The sequence below is a fragment of the Camelina sativa genome, chromosome 13 (genome assembly GCF_000633955.1).
Source record: "Camelina sativa cultivar DH55 chromosome 13, Cs, whole genome shotgun sequence".
NCBI lineage: Eukaryota > Viridiplantae > Streptophyta > Magnoliopsida > Brassicales > Brassicaceae > Camelina > Camelina sativa.
The window spans coordinates 12,001,502-12,021,489 of record NC_025697.1 but is presented as its reverse complement, the minus strand read 5'-3'; the positions used below and the strand labels follow the sequence as shown (position 1 = coordinate 12,021,489).

Sequence of the window (19,988 nt, the reverse complement as noted above, 5' to 3'; positions counted from 1 at the left end):
AAAAAATTTTAATATTTAAAAGTAATAAGAACAATCTGAATAAATGCGAACAACAGTTGCAATTTTTCGTAGTATTTTTTTGTAAAAAAATTGTTTTCATTTATTTTTTAAAAAACTCAAACAGTTGTATCTATTCATTATAGAGTTGAGTCTTTTCACTATATTTTATTCATATTTTTTATCACAATTTTTCGTTATAATAGGCGTGTCTATTTAAATAGTCATGTCTTTTGAACTTTTTATATATTTGTCTCTTTATCAATAACTAACAAATCATTGTTCGTTGAAACAAATTTTCTGTTTTATATTGAATCTAAATATTTTGGATATTAATATCTAATATTCAACGTTATTCTATAATCTAAATCAAATTTTAGAAATGATTATAGCAATATAGAAATTTAATAAAACTTAATATAAAATTTACATTTGCGTCTATTTATCGTAACTTTCGTTAAAAACTATTTTCATTTATTTTATTTTGTTTTTAAAAGTTGTGTATTATAATTTTAATTTTTCGTTGATACAGTTTCACTCACTATTAAATATATTTTTAATTATAATAATTTAATAGAAAATTATATTAACTCATTACAACTATTAGTTCAATATTCTCAGTTATGATCACTTTATCATAATGATTTTTTAAATATAGCTCTTTATCATAATTTTTCATAAAATATCTTATATATTTATTATATTTGAAACAATGTTTTTTGTAAATTTGAGTCTATTCAACATAATATTTTTTGTTATAAGTTTTTATTTTGATGTTTGTGTTTTTAGTATCGATTTATATTTAATGTTTATTTATTTAAACTATTACATTACATTTAAATGATTTTATAATGTATAATTTTAAATTTCAAATTTTATTAATTTTTTTCTAAAATATTTCCTCCCCAACATTGCCGAGAAACATCGCCGAGAGTATGAGTCCTAGTTTAATATAAGGATAAGGAAAAAAACAAATCAGATCCAGACAAAAGGCTAAACATCAGCCACGTCACAACTTCCAAACCCAACGCCACGTGTCACGTTCTTAACTCATCAAAACACGAACACCAAAAACTAGGTGACGTTAACAAAGCATCATCCGTAAATGGCGGCTTCCTCGCTCTCGTTCTCATCTCATCTCTCAAACCCACTTCGCAGATTCACCTTTCACCACAACATTCATCCCATTTCTTCATCTTCTTCTGTGTTCCTCTGCTCCGTCGCAAGAATGAGCGATCATATCCACCGTGTTCCAGCTCTCAACGAGGAAGAGATTGACTCTGTGGCTATAAAGACGTTTGAGAGATACGCATTGCCTTCTTCTTCGATGAAGAGAAACGGAAAAGGAGTCTCAATTCTTTGGTTTAGAAACGATCTTAGAGTTCTTGATAATGATGCATTGTACAAAGCTTGGTCTTCCTCTGAGACCCTTTTGCCTGTTTACTGTCTTGATCCTCGTCTCTTTCACACTACTCATTTCTTCAATTTCCCTAAAACCGGAGGTAATGTTTCCAAATCTCAAAATCAATCTTTCTTGTGTGATCTTGATCAGTCAATCTTTGTGTTGTTTGTGGCAATGTCTTCAGCTTTAAGAGGTGGTTTTCTTATGGACTGTTTGGTTGATTTGAGAAAGAATCTTATGAAAAGAGGGTTGAGTCTTCTTATTCGGAGTGGTAAACCTGAAGATATTGTTCCTTCTCTTGCTAAAGACTTTGGAGCTCATACAGTTAAGTGTTTTTGTTACTTGTATTGATGAAACTTTTCGGAGTTTTTGTGAGGGAACATGAAAATGTGATTTTGTTTTTGATTATGTTTTTTTTCCCAGGTGTTTGCTCATAAAGAAACGTGTAGTGAGGAGGTAGATGTTGAAAGACTTGTGAATCAAGGTTTGAAAAGGGTTGGGAATGGTGCTAAGCTTGAGCTTATTTGGGGAAGTACTATGTATCACAAAGATGATCTTCCTTTTGATGTTTTTGATTTGCCTGATGTCTACACTCAGTTTCGTAAGGTATGGTTCTTGTTTCTGTTGATATGTATCTTTGATACAATAGAAGTGAGTATTGGAACATTCTGAATGGTTTAGGATACTTAGTACCATACTTTGCGATACAGTAGAATGAATTGCACACAAATTCTCACATTTTGAGGTATCAATTGTGAATGAAGAGGCATTTAGTAATTGAGATCAATCGTTGTCTGGCTGGGCGGTTGATGACTTATATAACACATATAGAGCATATACTGGTAGCTTTTGTGTTACAGCAAAGAAACTTAATTTTACTATTTAGAATGCATATCAAAACATAAATAAAGAAAATGGATATTTGTTTTTTTGTTTGATATCAATGTTTGTTTCTGGTTGAAAACTCACTTGCAGTCGGTAGAAGGCAATTGTAGTATCAGAAGGTCCACCCGCGTTCCACTTTCTCTAGGGCCAACACCTTCTGTTGATAACTGGGGAGATGTTCCAACTCTTGAGCAACTTGGAATTGAGTCACAAGAGGTGTGTTCCTCTGAGAAGCTCATTGAGATGAGACATAAGATAAAAACATTCTTTCATTAGTTAAGTCTTTGTATGCATATTGATACAGGTAACCAGAGGAATGAGATTTGTGGGTGGTGAAAGTGCAGGAGTAGGCAGAGTATTTGAGTACTTTTGGAAGAAGGCAAGAGGACATTGAGCTCTCCCTGCGCTTACTATTACGTGTCTTGTGTATGTATATAATGTTGTCTTTTTTTTAATGCAGGATCTATTGAAAGTATACAAAGACACGAGGAACGGAATGTTAGGACCTGATTATTCGACAAAATTTTCCCCATGGCTTGCCTTTGGATGTATCTCTCCTCGTTTTATATACGAAGAGGTCACATATCTTTTAACCCTTTATTCAGTGTCCCAAAAACATAGAGCATTTTTTCACTTATGTGACAGCTGAAAATTTTCAGGTTCAAAGATATGAAAAGGAAAGAGTAGCAAATAATTCAACATACTGGTATGTCTTTATTTTCTGAATTTGGAATCTCTGTTGCATTCTCCTTGACTCTTAGTCCTTGGTTTTAAACTTCCCAAGTGATTTGGTATATGTTTCCAGGGTACTGTTTGAATTAATATGGAGGGATTACTTTAGGTTTCTTTCAATTAAGTGTGGGAACTCCCTCTTCCAACTAGGTAATGATGCTTTCGAATCAAATCTCAATGCCATGTGGTTACAGTGAACTTTTAAGTAGCAAATTATCTTCGTAGGTGGCCCGAGAAATGTACAAGGTAAATGGAGTCAAGATAAGAGACTATTTGAGTCTTGGAGAGATGGCAAGACCGGGTAAATATCTCATATCATGAACTATTTTTTTCGAAAGCATCAATCAAAAATGCTCCAAAAGCATTAACCATTAGTGCCTGTCTGATGAAATGGCATTAGGTATCCTCTTATAGATGCAAACATGAAGGAGTTATCTGCTACAGGTTTCATGTCAAATCGAGGCCGACAGATTGTTTGTTCGTTTCTTGTCCGGGACATGGGATTGGATTGGCGCATGGGTGCAGAATGGTTTGAGACATGTCTATTGGACTATGATCCGTGTTCTAACTACGGTAACTGGACCTATGGAGCAGGTACCACTCATGCTAGAATCTGATGGTTTCTACTTTAACATTGAAAAATAGATTAAAATGGAAACTTTGGTTTTTGCTCACTGAAGGAGTTGGAAATGATCCAAGAGAAGACCGCTACTTCAGCATTCCCAAGCAAGTGAGTTACTTTTTTAACAGCAGCTATTAGAAACTGTGATGGTGAAGAGGTTGACAATGTGTTTGTTTGGTTTATTCAGGCACAAAATTATGATCCAGAAGGAGAATACGTTGCCTTTTGGCTGCAGCAACTGCGCCGGCTTCCGAAAGAGAGGAGACATTGGCCAGGGAGACTGATGTATATGGACACAGCTGTGCCATTAAAGCATGGTAATGGTCCAATGGGTGGAGGGTCAAAGTCTGGTGGTGGCTTCAGAGGTAGTCATAGTGGAAGACGTTCTAGACACAATGGGCCTTAGAGAAACAACTATTCTTTACACGAATTTGTATCTTCATTATGTGATTCTTGTCCAATCTAAATTGACTACAGTAAAAAAAAAAGATTTCATATTCTAAATTAGTAAATTTCTAAATCATTATGTAGTTTATCAAAAGATTATAATGGGCTGTCGCAAAGCCCATTAAGAGTAAGTTATGGGTTTGGGTCCATTGAGAATATAGGAACCCTAGTTCTTAGGTAAGGTAAGATCTTCTTCTTCTTCTCTCTGCTTCTCTCTGCTTCTCTCGGAAGGTTTTAGTAGCGAAGAACAAAGAGCTCGAAATTTTGATTTCCGAGTCCAGATTGAATCAGGTACTCCTCTTATGACTAAGTCTCCTTATTGTGCTCGTAGTGTATTTACGTATCTATGAATCCATGCTCTGGTTTCTCTTAAGCATGCTTGCTCTCGAACTGAGAACTTCTCATAGAACAGAGACTTTAGAAAATTAGGGTTTAGGGTTTAGGCATGTTAGTGGGTTTTGCAGATTCGGTCTCAGTTGATTCAAAGTTCGTTTCTTTGCCATGTTTAAGCTAGTTCAGATCTCGAATGAACAAAAACTAGCAATAAGACTATGTTTTTGGTTATGTCACTCACTGTTGTGTTATTATCTTTTGTGTGTGTTTAAGTGATAATGGACAGTGAGACGAAACCAACCTTCAGCAAATCTACAGGGCTACCTAGGAAACGGTTCTACAGAGCAAGAGCTCATAGTAACCCACTTAGCGATTCTCACTTCCCGATTCCGGTTTCTCCAGCTCATGAGGACTTTTCACTTCACTTCCCTAAATTCGTCGAAGCTGACAACAAAATCTCCAAGAAGGTTGAGTTTGCTGATATTGGATGCGGGTTTGGTGGCCTTCTAATTTCACTCGCGACGCTCTTCCCTGATACGCTAATGATCGGTATGGAGTTGAGAGACAAAGTGACTGAATACGTTAAGGAACGGATCTTAGCCTTGAGGAGAACAAGCTCGGAGGAGGGACAGTATGAGAACATCTCGGTTGTTAGGACAAACTCGATGAAGTACATTCCGAATTACTTTGAAAAAGGACAGCTTTCGAAGATGTTTTTCCTCTTCCCTGATCCACATTTCAAGGAGAAGAATCACAGGAGGAGAGTGATTAGCACTCATTTGCTTGATGAGTATGCTTATGTTCTTAGAGCTGGTGGGATTATTTACACAATCACTGATGTGGAAGAGCTTGGAGAGTGGATGAAGGCTTGCCTTGAGAAACATCCCATGTTTGAGTCTCTTACACAAGAGGAGATTGATTCGGATCCTGTCGTCGAGCTTCTGTGCAGTGCTACCGAGGAAGGACAGAAAGTTGCCAGAAATGGAGGGCAGACTTTCAGAGCAATATTTAGACGCATTGCATATGTTTCTTGATTTCAGTCTCTTTTTGTAGTAATTTTATTGTTGTAACAAAAGCTTCTTTCTTAATTTGAAGATTTTGGGATAGTGTTTACAGAAAGTTATGGTGCGTTGAGGACCAACAGGTTGGAGATTTATGATAGTATCTTATTGTCAACTATACCAATATAAAGTTGTAATGCAATAAGCATAATACATTATTTTTGAGGTCAACTATTCCCTAACGAAGGTACCAAAGAAGTACCTCATAAATTGCTTGGCAGTGATCCCCCTTCACCACCATCTGTATGCATCTCGCCTTCTCATCAATGATTTGGTTCAAGATTTATGTCTCTTTGGCCTGTGCCTACCTGACCTAGCTCTGCTACACATGTTAATCTTCGTTCTGTTCCACTTGTTGAGGCTGGAAAAAAAATTCCGTCAAATTAGTTAACAAATAAACTTTTCTTGTTCTCAATCCACATGAAAGAATCTTTTTAATTAATTACTTTTGGGGTTAGAACCAATCCACTTTCTACATATGAAATGTGAGCTCAATCTACATACATTCATCTACGCATGTTAAGATCATATAGCCTCGCAGATTGAGATACTAAAAACACAAAATACAACCACAAGAACATTTGACTGCTACACCGCTCACAGAGGCACTGCATTTGTTAGCCAGAACTGTATAAAAGACCAACTATGATCACTTTTAGAAATTGTCAAATTGGGATAATGCATCCAAGATATGTCTAGGACAAGAAGTTACATATACTGTATTATTTTTTGCGTACTGTTTGGGGATGAATGTATACTGTTTGGGAAATATAGGTGTCAATTGCAGTAGACCACGTGCAATCAGGAATCACGGCTCTTCAAAGAGCAAAGAGCTTACAGAAGAACTCAAGGAAATAAATGTGTATTGCTATTATCATTCTCCGTATTATGGTTGCAGTGATCATTTTTGGTGTTCTCAAGCCTCGGGAAAACAAGAGTGCTTGAGGAAATCAGAGAGAGTGTACAAGAAGAAAAAAAAAGCAAATTATATCCATCCTTATGCACTGCTTTGAGTGAGAGAGTGTTTTGTTTATGATGTGTGTTCAATTTTTTTTGTTTTTTTTTTGTTTTTACCAAGAAACGAAAAAACAACAAAATTCTATATCCTTTAATAACTAAATCAAACACACCATTTTTCTCTCTTCATTGAAAACTGATTTTCTATTGATGATCTGTCATTGGTAAAGCTATATGTTACAGTTTCTATGTATGTGACTGCAGCAACTGTATGCTAACCCTAGTGGCGTGGTGGTAGTTAAACTTGGTGGACTTGCGGGAAACCCATCAGATGTTTTCAAGAAGTTAAACTTGTTCGCAGAGACGTTTTCAAGAAGTTAAAGAGTATGTGCCCTTATGTTCAAAGGCTTGTCAACATTTGTTTGACTGAAAGCTGGCAATGGCAACATGTTTGTTTTTAACTTTGCTGCTAATCGATGAACAAGTTTTACGAATGGACGGGTTATGTCATATGTGAAAATAGGGCAGTTGTAGATTTGCATTATGATAGCCAATAAGATGTGAAAACAAAACATAGCAAAGCACAACCCACTAGAGGGAGGATTGCACCAGCCAATAAGTGTTTAAACTTTTTCACTATGCTTACTTGATGTATCATCTGGAACTGGAAGCTAACATCTTAATCTCAAACACAAAACAGAACAAGGATTCATATGGACTCAATACAAAACAGAACACCATAGTAAAGTTTATTTTCCATTTGAACCGGAAGTAGAGTACATGATGAGAATTCAGAGTGTTTCAATTTCCACTGTCCTTCAAAGAAAAATGAAACCAAATACACTGAAGCAGAGAGCTTAGTATCTTACTAAGCAGAGACAAAATGGTTCAGACTTGGAGAGGAAAATACAAAGATCTCCAGTGTCTTTGGTGTATGCCTCGTTTCCATTCTCCCCTTTTCGTCTAGCTTGAGCACCATTATATGCCTTGTTTCCATTCTCCCCTCCATATCCATGTTGCTCTCTATGAACGTCTTAACCAAAAAGATGATAAATAAGGACAATATTCGGGGTAAACCTCTTTATAAAATAAGAAAACAAAATTTGTATACATCATTGTAAATAAAACCCCCAAACAGTTATTTTATAAATCAAATTGAAATATAATTTCGTTCTAATTTCACCTTATTTGTAAACCCAAACCGAAATATAATTCATTGTAATTGTAAAATCTAAACCCTAACTACTTCGGTTGTAAACCCAAACTTAGATATAGTTTCGTTCTAATTGTAAAATTTAAACCCTACCCACCTTAATTTAGTTGTATAAAATCTAAACCCTCTAGTAAAAAAATAAAGAAGAATTTTTTCCTTGCCCACCAAGTCTTATTAGACTCTTGGAAAGTTAACACTCACCTTTCTTGGGGGCAATAACTCCTTTGTGGTTCTCGTTTCTTGGTTCGTTTTCTTCTGTTCAGTCTATTAGCTAATGATAGTCATATGGGCGTTCGGGTACCCGTTCCGGTTCAGATCGTGTATTTTGGATTTTTGGGCTTAGAGATATAGGACCCGTTCGAATAATTCTTGACTTTGGTTCAGGTCGGTTTCGGATCGGGTATTTTGGGTTCGGCTTCGGATTACCCGAAGTTCTCAAACTCGAAACTGTAGCATCCAAATTTGTCTAAATTATTCAAAAATATTCAATCTATCTAAAAATTTAAAGTATCTTTTACCCAAATTTACTAAAAGTTAGTTTAAATACCTAAAATTATATAAAATATCCAAAAATCTGAATATTGTAGATACTTACATTATTAATATTATAAATATTACTAATATATTACTACTATATATCATTATTGTGGGTATATTGGGGTAGCCATTCGGATTCGGGTTTGGATCAGGTTTTTGGATTTAGATATTGAGAACCCGCTCGAGTATTTTAAAATTTTGGATAAGGGTTTCAGTCGGGTTTATCAGATCGGGTTCATATTGGATTTTTGGATCCGGATATTTTGCCCAGACCTAAATGATACTAAAAAAAACAAGTGGACCCATGCTTTGAGTAAGCCCACAAACTCATCAATAGTTGTAACATCCATGAACCAAAATGTGTATTTTGGGGATGGGTGTTGATCGACACCAACATTTTCTGGTTCGACCAGTTTGATTTAATTGTCGATTTTGGTCGGTTTGGTTTAAGAAAAACTAAGGACGGTGATATTTAAGTGGGAGAACGACCGAGGTCGTGTTTTTCTTGTTTGTCGGCGCTTGAAACAGAGAGAAAATGAGAGAAACAGTTTCTTAAGGTTTTGGTGAGAGTTTGTGAGATTTGAAAGCGTTTTTGGTGAGATCTTTATGTGGGAGTGAAGATCCAGTGCTAGAGACGTGTTAGAAGCTTGCTCGGAAGGCTGGATTCGTCGTGGTTGGTCAGGAATTTCCTGCAAAGAGGTGAGTGCATGACCATGGCTTATCTAAGCTAAGATCTCTAGTTTTTTCTATGATGTGTTGCTTATGTGACTGTTTCCTTTGAGCTCTCTATGGTTTTTCGTGGCTGTTATGGCTGGGTTTTGCTTCTGAGGATGCATGGAGGGGATTGGAGAAGTTTGGAGGCAAGTTTCGGAGTTTATGATCGAAGGAAATCGATGCTCATCATCAGTGTCGGTCGACACCAGTTGGGGTGTCGGTCGACACCAACGCGAGGACGATTCAATAACTTTGGGGAGTGTCGATCGACACCATGAGGAGGTGTCGGTGGACAAAAACTAGGGGTTCGGTGATATCGAGCATGGTGGTGGTCGACACCAGATTGCCATTGTTGGTCGACACCAGATTGCCAGTGTCAGTCGACACCCTTCTTTAGTTGCTACGAATGATGCAATAATTTTTATAATGTCTGGTTTGTTTTATTGATTGTTGTTTGTGGCATGTAGAGATCTTATTGCTTGTGTGTATAGCCTAGTAGATGGGAGGATTGCCTCCCTGAGTGTTTATGAAATAGTCATGCATCTCAATTTATGTTTGTGGTGCAGGTAAAGGCAAAGTGTGATCGTGGAATCAAGGCAATGAAGAGGAGGATATTCTAGGGACTCGATTGATTGTTGTCTGGCATGGTTAGGTTGCTAGAGTTGGGTCAATAGAACATTGGTAGGTTATTGGTTCTTTGTTCTATGTTGTTTGGTTTATTGGATAATTGTTATATTCTAATATCTGTTATATTATTATTGGTTATCATTGAATATTGGTATTGGTTGTTAAATTTCCGCTGTTTGGTTTGATTGTGGTTTAGTGGCTAGTGGATATAGGACCATTAGTCTAGAGCATTTACTATTATTAATTATTATTTATTCAAAAAAAAAACAGGTCGGTCGTTTCAATAGTAGTATATGGTATGTTGGTCCAGCTCAAGATTTTGTGGTGGCTTTAGACTTATCCTCAATGATGAAACTTTTTGTTTAATTGTCTAATTTGTGAGAAAAGATTTCGAACCCACTAACATGGAATATAAATATTCATATAAAATTCTCTACACCCACAACCATAACCACCAACGCTTTTGCCACTTCATAAAAAATGTCTACTACTATACATATAAATGAAAGCGGTTACAGTAGCTAATGGGCATTGATGTGTCTGTATTTTATAGGTTTTAACCATAGTTTTTAGGTTTGTTTTGAGTTTTTATTGAGTCAAAGTGTGCTTTTAGAATCTTTTTAGTCTTTTATGAGTTTGTACATGTTCTAGGTTGATTTTGAAGGAAACTGAGTGTTTTGGGGATGAAAACAAGCATCTGGAGCCATTTTGGTGAAGACTGATCGGACTAGCAAGCAGATGGAGCAAACACAGAAAAAGCATCCTGGATCGGCTGATCCACATTTTGGATCGACCGATCCCGTACCCGAAGCAACTTTTCCGTTTTCGTTTTAAGCAGACTTTTAGGGTTTTATTTTACTATTTAAGCATGAGGCACGACCTCTAGAAAGACAACTTTTATTTTACGCAGCTTTTGAGCACTTGTAACTTTGGGAGAAGATCTCTAATCCTTTAACACTTTGGAGAAGATTTCTAAACCCTATTTTCTATTCTTTTGCAATTCAATTATGCTTTCTTCATCTTTGATTTGTTGTTTCTGTTTCTCCATGTTTGAGTAGTTTCTCTATTGGGTTTCGGGTTTCAAAGAGGTTTATGATTCTCTAATGATGGTGATCTAGATTTGGGGTTGATCTATTTTGTTTTTCATCTATTGTTGTTCTTAAAACCTAAACTAGATTAGCTACGTAGTTTATGATCATAGGTTAAATTCATCGGGGCACCGAAAGTGTTGTTGAGTTGCTAGAAAAGAACATAGGTGAGCAAGATGGACCTTAGCCAACGGAAGTTGAAGTTGTGGCACCTTGTGAACTTATCAAACTTGAACTTGTTATTGCTTGCTTGGTTTGCTAGGTCCAAACGACGGTTTAGGGTTTAGTGAATACATTACATAGATAGTTAACTCTGCGGAAGTAGGTTAGCTTTACAACCGTGATTTGAGTTCTAGAACGGTGTTTAACGCATCCCCATCTAACCATCCAATATTTCCTTTTTGATTTAAAACAGCTTATTTGATTTCCTTTTTTATTTAGATTGCTTGTTTCACAAAACTTCCTCTTTTGTCTTAACTATATTTAATCTTCATAATTTCATAGTGCATTATTTGGTCTCTGTGGATTCGATCCTGAAGTGTTACGACGATACAACTAGATCGTGGTTGAGTGCACATTAGGTTTTAACTAGCTAATCCTGCGTGTCATCAGGTTCAGATGGTGTCGGCCGACACTGGGTTTAGGGTGTTACGACCACTATCTGTCAGCACAAGGATCAGCTTCAAATCCCGGGTGAATCAGGTTAAGATACAGTTCCTATGGAGTCTGCTGTAAAATTGTCAGCAGATAGTGGAGAACTTCTTGATGGATGCAGATATTATAGGAGTTTAGTGTAAAGACCACTATCATTAGACCTGATCTGTCATTTGCTGTGAACAGTTTATGCCATTAGTCATCAACACCTCGCCATCCACATATGCAGAATACATTGAAGGTTTTACAATTTAAAGGAACCACTGGATAAGGGTTGTTTGATGCTGCAGATTCATAATTTCACATCAAAGGATAATTTAGTGAAGGTTTTACATTATCTCAAAAGGAAGCACTGGACAAGGGTTTGCTTTATGCTGCAGGTTCAGATTTTTAGATCAAAGGATTCTCAGATCCTCGATGGGCTAATACGAGATCAGTGACTAAATTCTGGTATCTTCATAGGGGACTCTGTGGTTAAATTTGCCTATTGTGAATTCTATCTCTTTATTGGTCACTTAACTTTTTAAGTAAATAACTTGTTGACATAACATTAAAGTGTTTATCTTTAAGAATAAAATCTAAGTGGACCAATGCCTAGATAAAAAGGCTCTGATGGAGCCACATGGAAAAAGTAAACGTTTAAAATCTGTTTATATTATTTATTACTAAATAGCCATAAATAAGAACAAAAACATCTTTAACTATTATAAATACACTACGGTCAACTAATCTTAAAAAATATATATGAAATTATCACAAAATTTTAAAAATATTCTGAGAAAGTCAACTTTGAAAATTGATTTCTCTAATCTTTTTAAAAAAATGAAACATAGAAAGTCAACTTTGAAAATTGTTGGAGTTGTTGCCGACACTGTAAATTCACGATTTTACAAATATCAATTGTTTTGTTTTTTTTTTGTGATGAAACTAGAGGAATGTTTGTTATATATTTGAAGTTGTTGGTTTGTGATTTGGTGTCTTAATTTGAAATATACAGAAAGCTTTTTTTCGGAAAACATTAGGTCTGAGAACCTGTGGGTTCAGTGTTTCCTCTTTGGTCACTCTACTGGTGTTGTGGTTTTGAAGGTACATTATCTGGTACATTTGAAGCTCCCTTCAAGATTTTATTGTTTACAAATGTCCTGACTTATGGGTTTACCTTTTGTTCATATAGGCAGCTTCATCTGCCTCTATTGAAGATAAGTTAGCTGGCATTATCCTAACATCACCTGCACTTCGTGTCATACCCGCTCATCCCATTGTCGGGGTAAGTCAGTCTCCTTTGCTGTATTCAAGTTAGATGCTTTGTCATACTCGGCTGGAGAATTTTGTGGGTGATCGTTAGATCATATGTTTCTTTGTAGGCAATAGCTCCAATCTTCTCATTGGTCGCCCCAAGGTTCCAATTCAAAGGAGCAAACAAGAGAGGCAAGAGACCCTGAAGCTCTCTTAGCCAAGTACTCCGATCCGTTAGTCTACACGGGTCCAATAAGAGTCCGAACAGGCCATGAGATTCTTCGCATAACAGCTTACTTGACCCGAAATTTCAAGTATATTACAATACCTTTCTTTGTTCTCCATGGTACAGCGGACAAAGTCACTGATCCACTAGCTTCACAAGATTTGTATAATTAGGCACCATCAGTTTTCAAAGAGATCAAACTCTATGATGGTTTCTTACACGACCTTCTCTTTGAACCTAAGCGTGAGGATGTCGGTCGTGATATCATCGACTGGATGATGAAGCGGCTTGATGATGTTAACGGATCAGCCCCTGGCCTCTGTTAGAAGATCAAATGCGACGTATCAGAGGTCTTCTTCTTCTTCTCTAGGTGGTAGTTGTGATACAAATGGTGTGATTATAAAATCAGAAGCCAAAGTGTAGGAGATACATATATAATGAGTTTAATCTATGAATTGTTTGATTATTGAAAATTTTCGTATCATATATGAAGATAGATTTGTGAATGCGTACTTCATAAGTATATACATTATCATTGTTTATATTTAACTGATTCTCTATAGAAGAAACAAAAATCTCTCAGTGACAAAAACAAGGTTTATCTACAAAAATCCTACTGAAGTTATCCGAAATAAATGTTTGGTTCTGTTATCAGGCATTTCAGTTCGGTAACGTATTTCTTATCAGTACAAAATAGTACCCATTAAAATTGAAAAAAAAATAAAAAAAAATCATTGCTTAAATCACCAATTATAAGAAAATAATCGATTTTTATTCTCTACATTTCCCAATACTTAAGTTATTTCTTTTTATTTTATTTTGTAGAGTAAAATATATTCATTTAAACAAATATTAATAAAATGACTACTATTAAAAGATTTCTTATTATCTTTAGTTTATATTGTGAATGAAATTTTAAGTGTTGTTGGACAAATTAAATCTTATACAGTGAACCATGTTTAATTTTTTCAATTTTTGTTGACAAACTTCGTTTTATGTTGTAATTAATATTTTAACTAGACATATTTATTAAGTATATTGTGGAGCAAATTTTAGTTTAAAAATAAAATAAAAAACTTTATGTCATCTCCTGTGCCCAATGAAGTTATAGTTGTTTAATGATTGGAACATGCTCAATGAAATTATAGTTGTTTAATGATTGGAACATGCTCAAAATATATATGATTTGATTATTGTTTTGACTCTAATTGATTTGTGGTGAGCTACTACAGTAAAATCACCTGTGGACATCTAGAGCTCATTCCCATTTTTTATTGTTGTTTCTGAGAGAGATTTGATTTGGTTAAGAAAACAGGTTGAGAAAATGAAGGGAAAAGGAGAGCATAATAAAAAAGAAGAATTCATGATGAACAATGTATAAGGCAAGAAATCGGCGCTCGTAGAGTAGAGAGCTCACAGATCTCTTTGAGAATTTGCAAGAAAATTTAAGTGGAGGAACCTCTCAGGTTCGTCGACAAAGAAGGATAACGGTTAAAAGATCCTTTTTTTGGAAAAAATAAAATAATTTTATCAAATATATATATATATATATCTAAATAAATTGTAAATCTTATGAATTTTTTCGTAATAATCATTATATTTAAAATATCTCTTTACTTGCTCACCAATATTTATTTGATTTGATATTGTACCTAACACTATAAATAACCTATCCAAACGTCAATCTACCAAATAAACTCATTCGTACTACTTTGTCAGTAGTGTTTTTTTTTTCAATTCTTCTATGCTAAAAAATAATAGATTTCTTCACAATCTGCATCACTATTATATATTTTGTATTGTTTTTTATGCAGCTCAATTGTAATCATGACAATAAAATAGGATCATAAGGTATGTTTTTTTTTGTTTTTTTTTTCATGGCCAAATTTGGTTTTATATGCATTATAAATAAAGAATTTTAGATCTAATTTTTGCTAATCCTACCTGTTATTTTTTTTAATTATGCTACAGATTTTTTCACCCTAAACGAAAAAGACTATCATCTTGGTCATGAACATCATGGTGATAATAAACTTTTGAGTAATTTTCTTTCATGAACATCATCTTTTTTTATATATATCAAAATTTCTCATATTTTGTTTTATTTTTTGTGTTTAGTTTTTTTCCCTTCTAAATAACTGATTTTTCTTATTTTTTTATGTTATTGATTGTTGGACCGAGATATTTGAAAAGCTGAATTGGAGAATCTCTCTATGCTGATGTGAGATATAGAATACATCACCATATTTTGGTCTTCAAAATATTCATCATATGAGTTTTTTAAAGATAAGGAAATTAAATCTTTTATTTTCCAAAAAATCTTTTCATTTTCATAGATTTTTCTTTTGTTTTAAGGACTTAATTTCAGAAAAATAGATTCGTAAAAAGTAAGATAAAATTAATATTTCATCAAATCAATGTTATTTCTCCCAAAATTTTAAGTTTATAACAATTTTCTTTTAAAGTGTAACATATATATTCTTTCTTTTTTTTGGAGGGTAAGTAGAATAATGAAAAATTTTCTTTTAAAAATCTTATATTTATAAGGTGAAATTTTGTTTTTGTTACTACTGTCCGCATTATATATGCTTTGTTTTTCTACTTTCTTTTTTTTAGTTTTTCTATGTGTGCTTTTTTCTCTCTGATTTGATTTTAAAAATATCTAACATCTTTGATAAATTTTCTTTAATTTTTTACAGGTAAAATAAAAATATGTATGATCCTCCTCTTTTGATTTGATCTCATCTTCCAAGTTTTTCTAAAACATTAGAGAAATTGATGTGGATAAAAAAAAAATTAGAAGACTAAACTAAAGAACATTGTATGATTTTATTATAGGGAATTTAGTCCAATGTACCACATTGGATATAGAAGTTTTCAATTATACCACATTTCAGAAACCTTTTTCAATGTACCAAAAGGAGAGATATCAAATGACGCTTCTACCATGTGGTACATCTCTTGCTGCGAAATATACTTCATGTTCGGTGGACTCAGGGACATTAATAATATCGACAAGTTGAATTGGCATTTAATGTGGAAAAAGGGGGGGGGCTGCTGGGTAAAAGGAAGCATGAAGAAAATGAAGCATAAAATAAAGAGAATTATCCCTAAATTAAAGATAAGGAATTGTCTGTCACCGTTTAAGCGTAGAAGATGAAGATATTGAGGTTTTTATGGTGGACGAATTCGCAGGTAGGTTAGTATTTATTGTGTNTGTTTTTTTTTTTTTTTTTTTTTGAGCTGGTATTCAGTTTGTTGCATTTATTGTCCATCTTATTGTAGTATAAAAGATTTATTTTTTGAAAATTTATCTCAAATAACTAGGCGTGAAATTTTTAAGATATGGAAGAGAGTGTATGTGTTTTAGTTGGTGAGTGGACTTGTGCACCCAGCGGGATTTGGAAATTTGTTCCTCGCGTGGGAGAATTGTCTAGGTGTGTAGGGTATAACAGCGGGACGTCATTGGTAGAGTTGAAAGAGATAATCAGCCAAGTGTTCAGGGTCCGAGTATTGGAGACCACCATAAACCTGAGCTTTTGCTTTAGAGGGGATGTGGGGGTTATGAGTCAAGGAAAAATGCCTCCGGTTGCGTTAAACTCAGAAATTGATTGGAATCAGTTCAAGGGGTTGATGGCCAATTATGGTGGACTATATCTCTATGTGAATTTTAATGGGTCGGCAGCTGTTATAGAAAAGAGTGACGAAATTGGAAACGAGTGCGTTGGTATGGATGTGGAAGAAGAAGACGATGGGCTTGATGATGAAGTTTTGGTGGCGTTTGTGGAGCAGATAGAAGCAAGTCATAAGGCTAAGATGACAAAAGTTGTGGACAACTCTGGAAATTTGGATAAGTTTTCTAAAGTAGACAATGATATTCAGGTGTTGTCCACAAAAGCTCTTTTGGTGGACAATGGGGAAATGGACAACAATGTTAGAGATGGTCTGTATGAAGTCAATGTGGTTACTGAAGTAGAATCGGGGGACAATATAATGGTGGTTGACCTTGTGGTCAACAATTTATTGGTTGTTGACCATGCTGAGGAAGTGGGCAATGGGGAAGCCTTTGTGATGTACCGGTGACCGAGCTGAGAGAAATGGGGGACAATCTGATTAACGTAGACATAGTACCCACTTGTGGTAATGTTGTTGATCCATTGTCTACTGTAGAACCATTGTCCACTTTAGAACCAGTTGTGGACAATTTTATGGAAGGGGACAACAGTCTGGAGTATAATTACGATGAGTGGACTGAAAGAATTAACATGGAGTATCCTCAGGATTGGGATCCTAACATGGTGAGGACGAACGTAGAGGAGGACGAGAATGAGGATGTTGTTGTGTAAGCGGGAAACCAAAGCGGCATCCCAATAAACAATGCAATAATAGCAGTGGTATCATCTTCTGGTTATGAACGTTCGGATGTCCATCGTTGGTTTCAACACGATCTGAAGTAGGCTTATGAGAATATCCAAGATCTCTGTGTAGACAAAATCACCCACAATTAAAAACAATTTTGTCCACGGATAAAATGAGAGAATATATGTCCATTTATCACTTACCCCACAGGAAGATGTCCATCGTTGGTTTCAACATGGTCTGAGGTAGGCTGATGAGAATCTCCAAGATCTCTGTGTAGACAAAATCATCCAAAAATAAAAACATGGTTGTCCACAGACAAAATAAGAGAATATATGTCCATTTATCACTTACCCCATAATTTGAGAAGAAGATTCGAGATCCTCCACAATTGGGTCAGCATATTCGAGAGCTTCCACAAATGTACTTTCGGGAATAAGGACAAAGTTGGGGGAAGGGACCACAGCTGGAGGATCTGCGTTGTTCTCAACTGCGGGGGTACCTCTGTGTAGACAAAACGATATCGACTTTAATAAGATGGTCTACAAGAAGCAATAGATAATAAAGTTTTATAAAGTTCCGTTACAACTTACGACAAAACTGGGTCAGCAGAATCGACAACATCTCCAATAGTACTTTCTTCTGAATAAAGTTAAATTGGGGGTCATGCCCACTGCTGAAGGATCTACGGTGTGCTGACCGACGTCACCTTTAGTTTCCATTTCCGCAGGGGGGGGCACCGTTCAAGTTGCAGTTCAATCTGATAGGATAAAAACAGAATCAGCAATAAACGAATCTGCAATTATGTGATAATTGCAGAATAGATGGTTAAACATACAAGTTCCACCGTGCGCAATTATGGTTAAACATAGAAACACCGGCGACTGTGAGAAGCTCCGACGAAATTAGCAGTAAACTTGTATGACTATCTCTCGGGTTGGGTATTAAGTGGGAGAGACGAAGAGGTCGAGTAGTAAAGAAAAAGAAAAAAAAAACTAATTAAAACCATTAATCAGACGAGAAGTTGAAAAGATAGGACATACACGGTTTCCATATTCTAAATTCAAATTATTTATTTTTTTTGGGAAAACCATCGACACAACTTCAAAATTATATTATATGGGTCTTTTCAAATTTATAATGTAGTAAATCGCAAAAGGACGAAGTGAATGTGGTAGAACCCACAACTTTGGTTTGAGAATGGGGCTCATTCGTTAAAAAACTCTTTATTATACTATATGTATTTTTGATATTTACGTTAACCTCCACAAATAATACATGTTTGACTAGTAAAGCTGGGTTAGTTCTTTTCTTTCCAACCATTCCCCAGTAATTTTATTGTTGTAACAAAAGCCTCTTTCTTAATTTGAAAATTTTAGGATAGTGTTTATATAGATATTAAGAAGTTATGGTTCAATGAAGACAAAAGGATGGAGATTTATGTTAGTAGTATCTTGTACATGATAAACTTTCACATGACGCGTCAACTGAGTGTCAACTATACCAGTATAATAAAGTTGTATTGCAATAAGCATAATACAACACTTGTACTCGACCCAAAAATCATGCTTGCAAGGGACGTATTCACATTTTTCAAGTAAATTGTAATGAAAGGATGTTTCAGACAATAAAGTACATTGGGAGTTATTGAAGAAACAGCCCTGTGAGTGCCGAACTCCCAAATCATCCATCAAAACCTGAGCGTAACTATAGTTTGTGAGAGATGCGAAGAAAACATTTTAAATGTTCCCCAAAACAAGGAACAGAGGGATACCATTTGAGGATTCCTCGCATGTAACAAAGCGACTTCTTGTGACTCCACCAAGATTCTGTTGTTCCTCATGTAATGTGTTGGTTTAATCTGGAACCGGGTTCTGTTGTTCCTCATGTCAGATCTTCTATGTTTTCAAAAGAAACTGAACTTAACTCAGATGTCCATCAAACTATTAATCAAGGGCCTTTCAGGAAGGATAAACTTGCTCTCTTTATCGATTGAACCAACGCATTACTGTTCTTCTGTATGCATGTGCTTTAGGATGCTTGGACATGAAACTCCTCCGTTTCTCGTCACTAACCACTTTTTGTAAACTAAATGCGCCTCCTCTGGTCGCTGCAATCTGGTATATTTCTTTACTAGTATCAAAAAAGGAACATGATCCATTGTAATACCAGCAGTTACTTGCATTCTCGACAAAAGGCTTTCGGCCTCCTTCAATCTACCCTTCCAACAGAGCCCTCTAACCAGCTCAGTATAAGTAATGATATCAGGTTGACATCCCCATTTCAGCATTTCATCACACAACTGAAACGCCAACCCCAAGCGACCCCATGTACAAGCAGCACCTACTAGCAGATTATAGGTGGTAGTATCTGGGTGGATTTCGGTAGATCGCATTTGATTCTTGAACCGCCATGCGTCAAAGAACCTTTTGCCTTTCACATACCCATGAATCAACGCATTGTTGGTGTAAATATTTGGTTTAACACCGTAAGAAAGCATTAGATTTAGGACAGATAAAGCACTGCTAGTATCCCCACATCTTCCATAACCATCAATAACAACATTCCATAGCAGAACCTCTGGAAGCAAAGAACTTTTTAGCATGCTTAGAAGGAACTCGTTGGCCCTGTCCACATCTCCTTGTATACATAGACCTTGAATGATAACTTTGTATGAGATCTGATCAGGAGCAACACCGACATTTTGCATGGTACCATGCAGATCACACGCCTCATCAAACTTTCCCTCTTTGCACAAGGCGCTTATGAGAGTGTTGTAAGTGAAAAGATCAGGGTTTACTCCCCTCTTTACCATGTCACACATGAACCCATAAGCAGCTACCATGTTTCCACTCGAACATAACCCACGAATAATGACATTGTACACAACTGAATTAG

General features: G+C 35.5%; 4 protein-coding genes and 1 pseudogene across 4 annotated transcripts in view; 3 read left to right on the top strand and 2 right to left on the bottom strand.

The window, feature by feature from the left end:
* On the top strand, positions 1,073-4,135 carry LOC104736507 (cryptochrome DASH, chloroplastic/mitochondrial-like). The gene is made up of 12 exons (XM_010456511.2): positions 1,073-1,499; positions 1,584-1,723; positions 1,823-2,005; positions 2,375-2,500; positions 2,589-2,663; positions 2,745-2,861; positions 2,944-2,990; positions 3,090-3,166; positions 3,242-3,317; positions 3,417-3,610; positions 3,697-3,746; positions 3,826-4,135. Exons 1-12 carry the CDS (start codon positions 1,103-1,105, stop codon positions 4,042-4,044), a joined length of 1,701 nt encoding a protein of 566 aa, XP_010454813.1. The 5' UTR covers positions 1,073-1,102; the 3' UTR covers positions 4,045-4,135.
* LOC104736506 (tRNA (guanine-N(7)-)-methyltransferase-like) lies at positions 4,265-5,594 on the top strand. Its single transcript, XM_010456510.2, has 2 exons — positions 4,265-4,376; positions 4,692-5,594. Exon 2 carries the CDS (start codon positions 4,697-4,699, stop codon positions 5,450-5,452), a length of 756 nt encoding a protein of 251 aa, XP_010454812.1. The 5' UTR covers positions 4,265-4,376; positions 4,692-4,696; the 3' UTR covers positions 5,453-5,594.
* LOC104738158 lies at positions 11,234-13,160 on the top strand (annotated as a pseudogene).
* On the bottom strand, positions 18,579-19,986 carry LOC109125153 (pentatricopeptide repeat-containing protein At5g24830-like; the record flags this gene model as incomplete). Its single annotated transcript, XM_019234549.1, has 1 exon — positions 18,579-19,986. A coding segment is annotated over one exon (891 nt), but the record flags the coding sequence as incomplete, so codon positions are not given.
* LOC104736505 (pentatricopeptide repeat-containing protein At5g24830-like) overlaps positions 18,579-19,988 on the bottom strand; it is a 3,727-nt gene continuing 2,317 nt past the window's right edge. Inside the window, exon 4 of the mRNA XM_010456507.2 lies at positions 18,579-18,992. The gene's annotated coding sequence lies outside the window, so the exon portion shown is untranslated. The remainder of the gene's footprint in view (positions 18,993-19,988) is intronic.

What these genes read in the sequence shown, in the direction of transcription:
- LOC104736507 (XM_010456511.2), top strand. Translation starts at nt 1,103, where the DNA reads ATGGCGGCTTCCTCGCTCTCGTTCTCATCTCATCTCTCAAACCCACTT. An exon ending in CAATTTCCCTAAAACCGGAG is followed by an intron (nt 1,500 to 1,583) that starts GTAATGTTTCCA and finishes CAATGTCTTCAG; the next exon opens with CTTTAAGAGGTGGTTTTCTT. An exon ending in TGGAGAGATGGCAAGACCGG is followed by an intron (nt 3,318 to 3,416) that starts GTAAATATCTCA and finishes AAATGGCATTAG; the next exon opens with GTATCCTCTTATAGATGCAA.
- LOC104736506 (XM_010456510.2), top strand. Translation starts at nt 4,697, where the DNA reads ATGGACAGTGAGACGAAACCAACCTTCAGCAAATCTACAGGGCTACCT.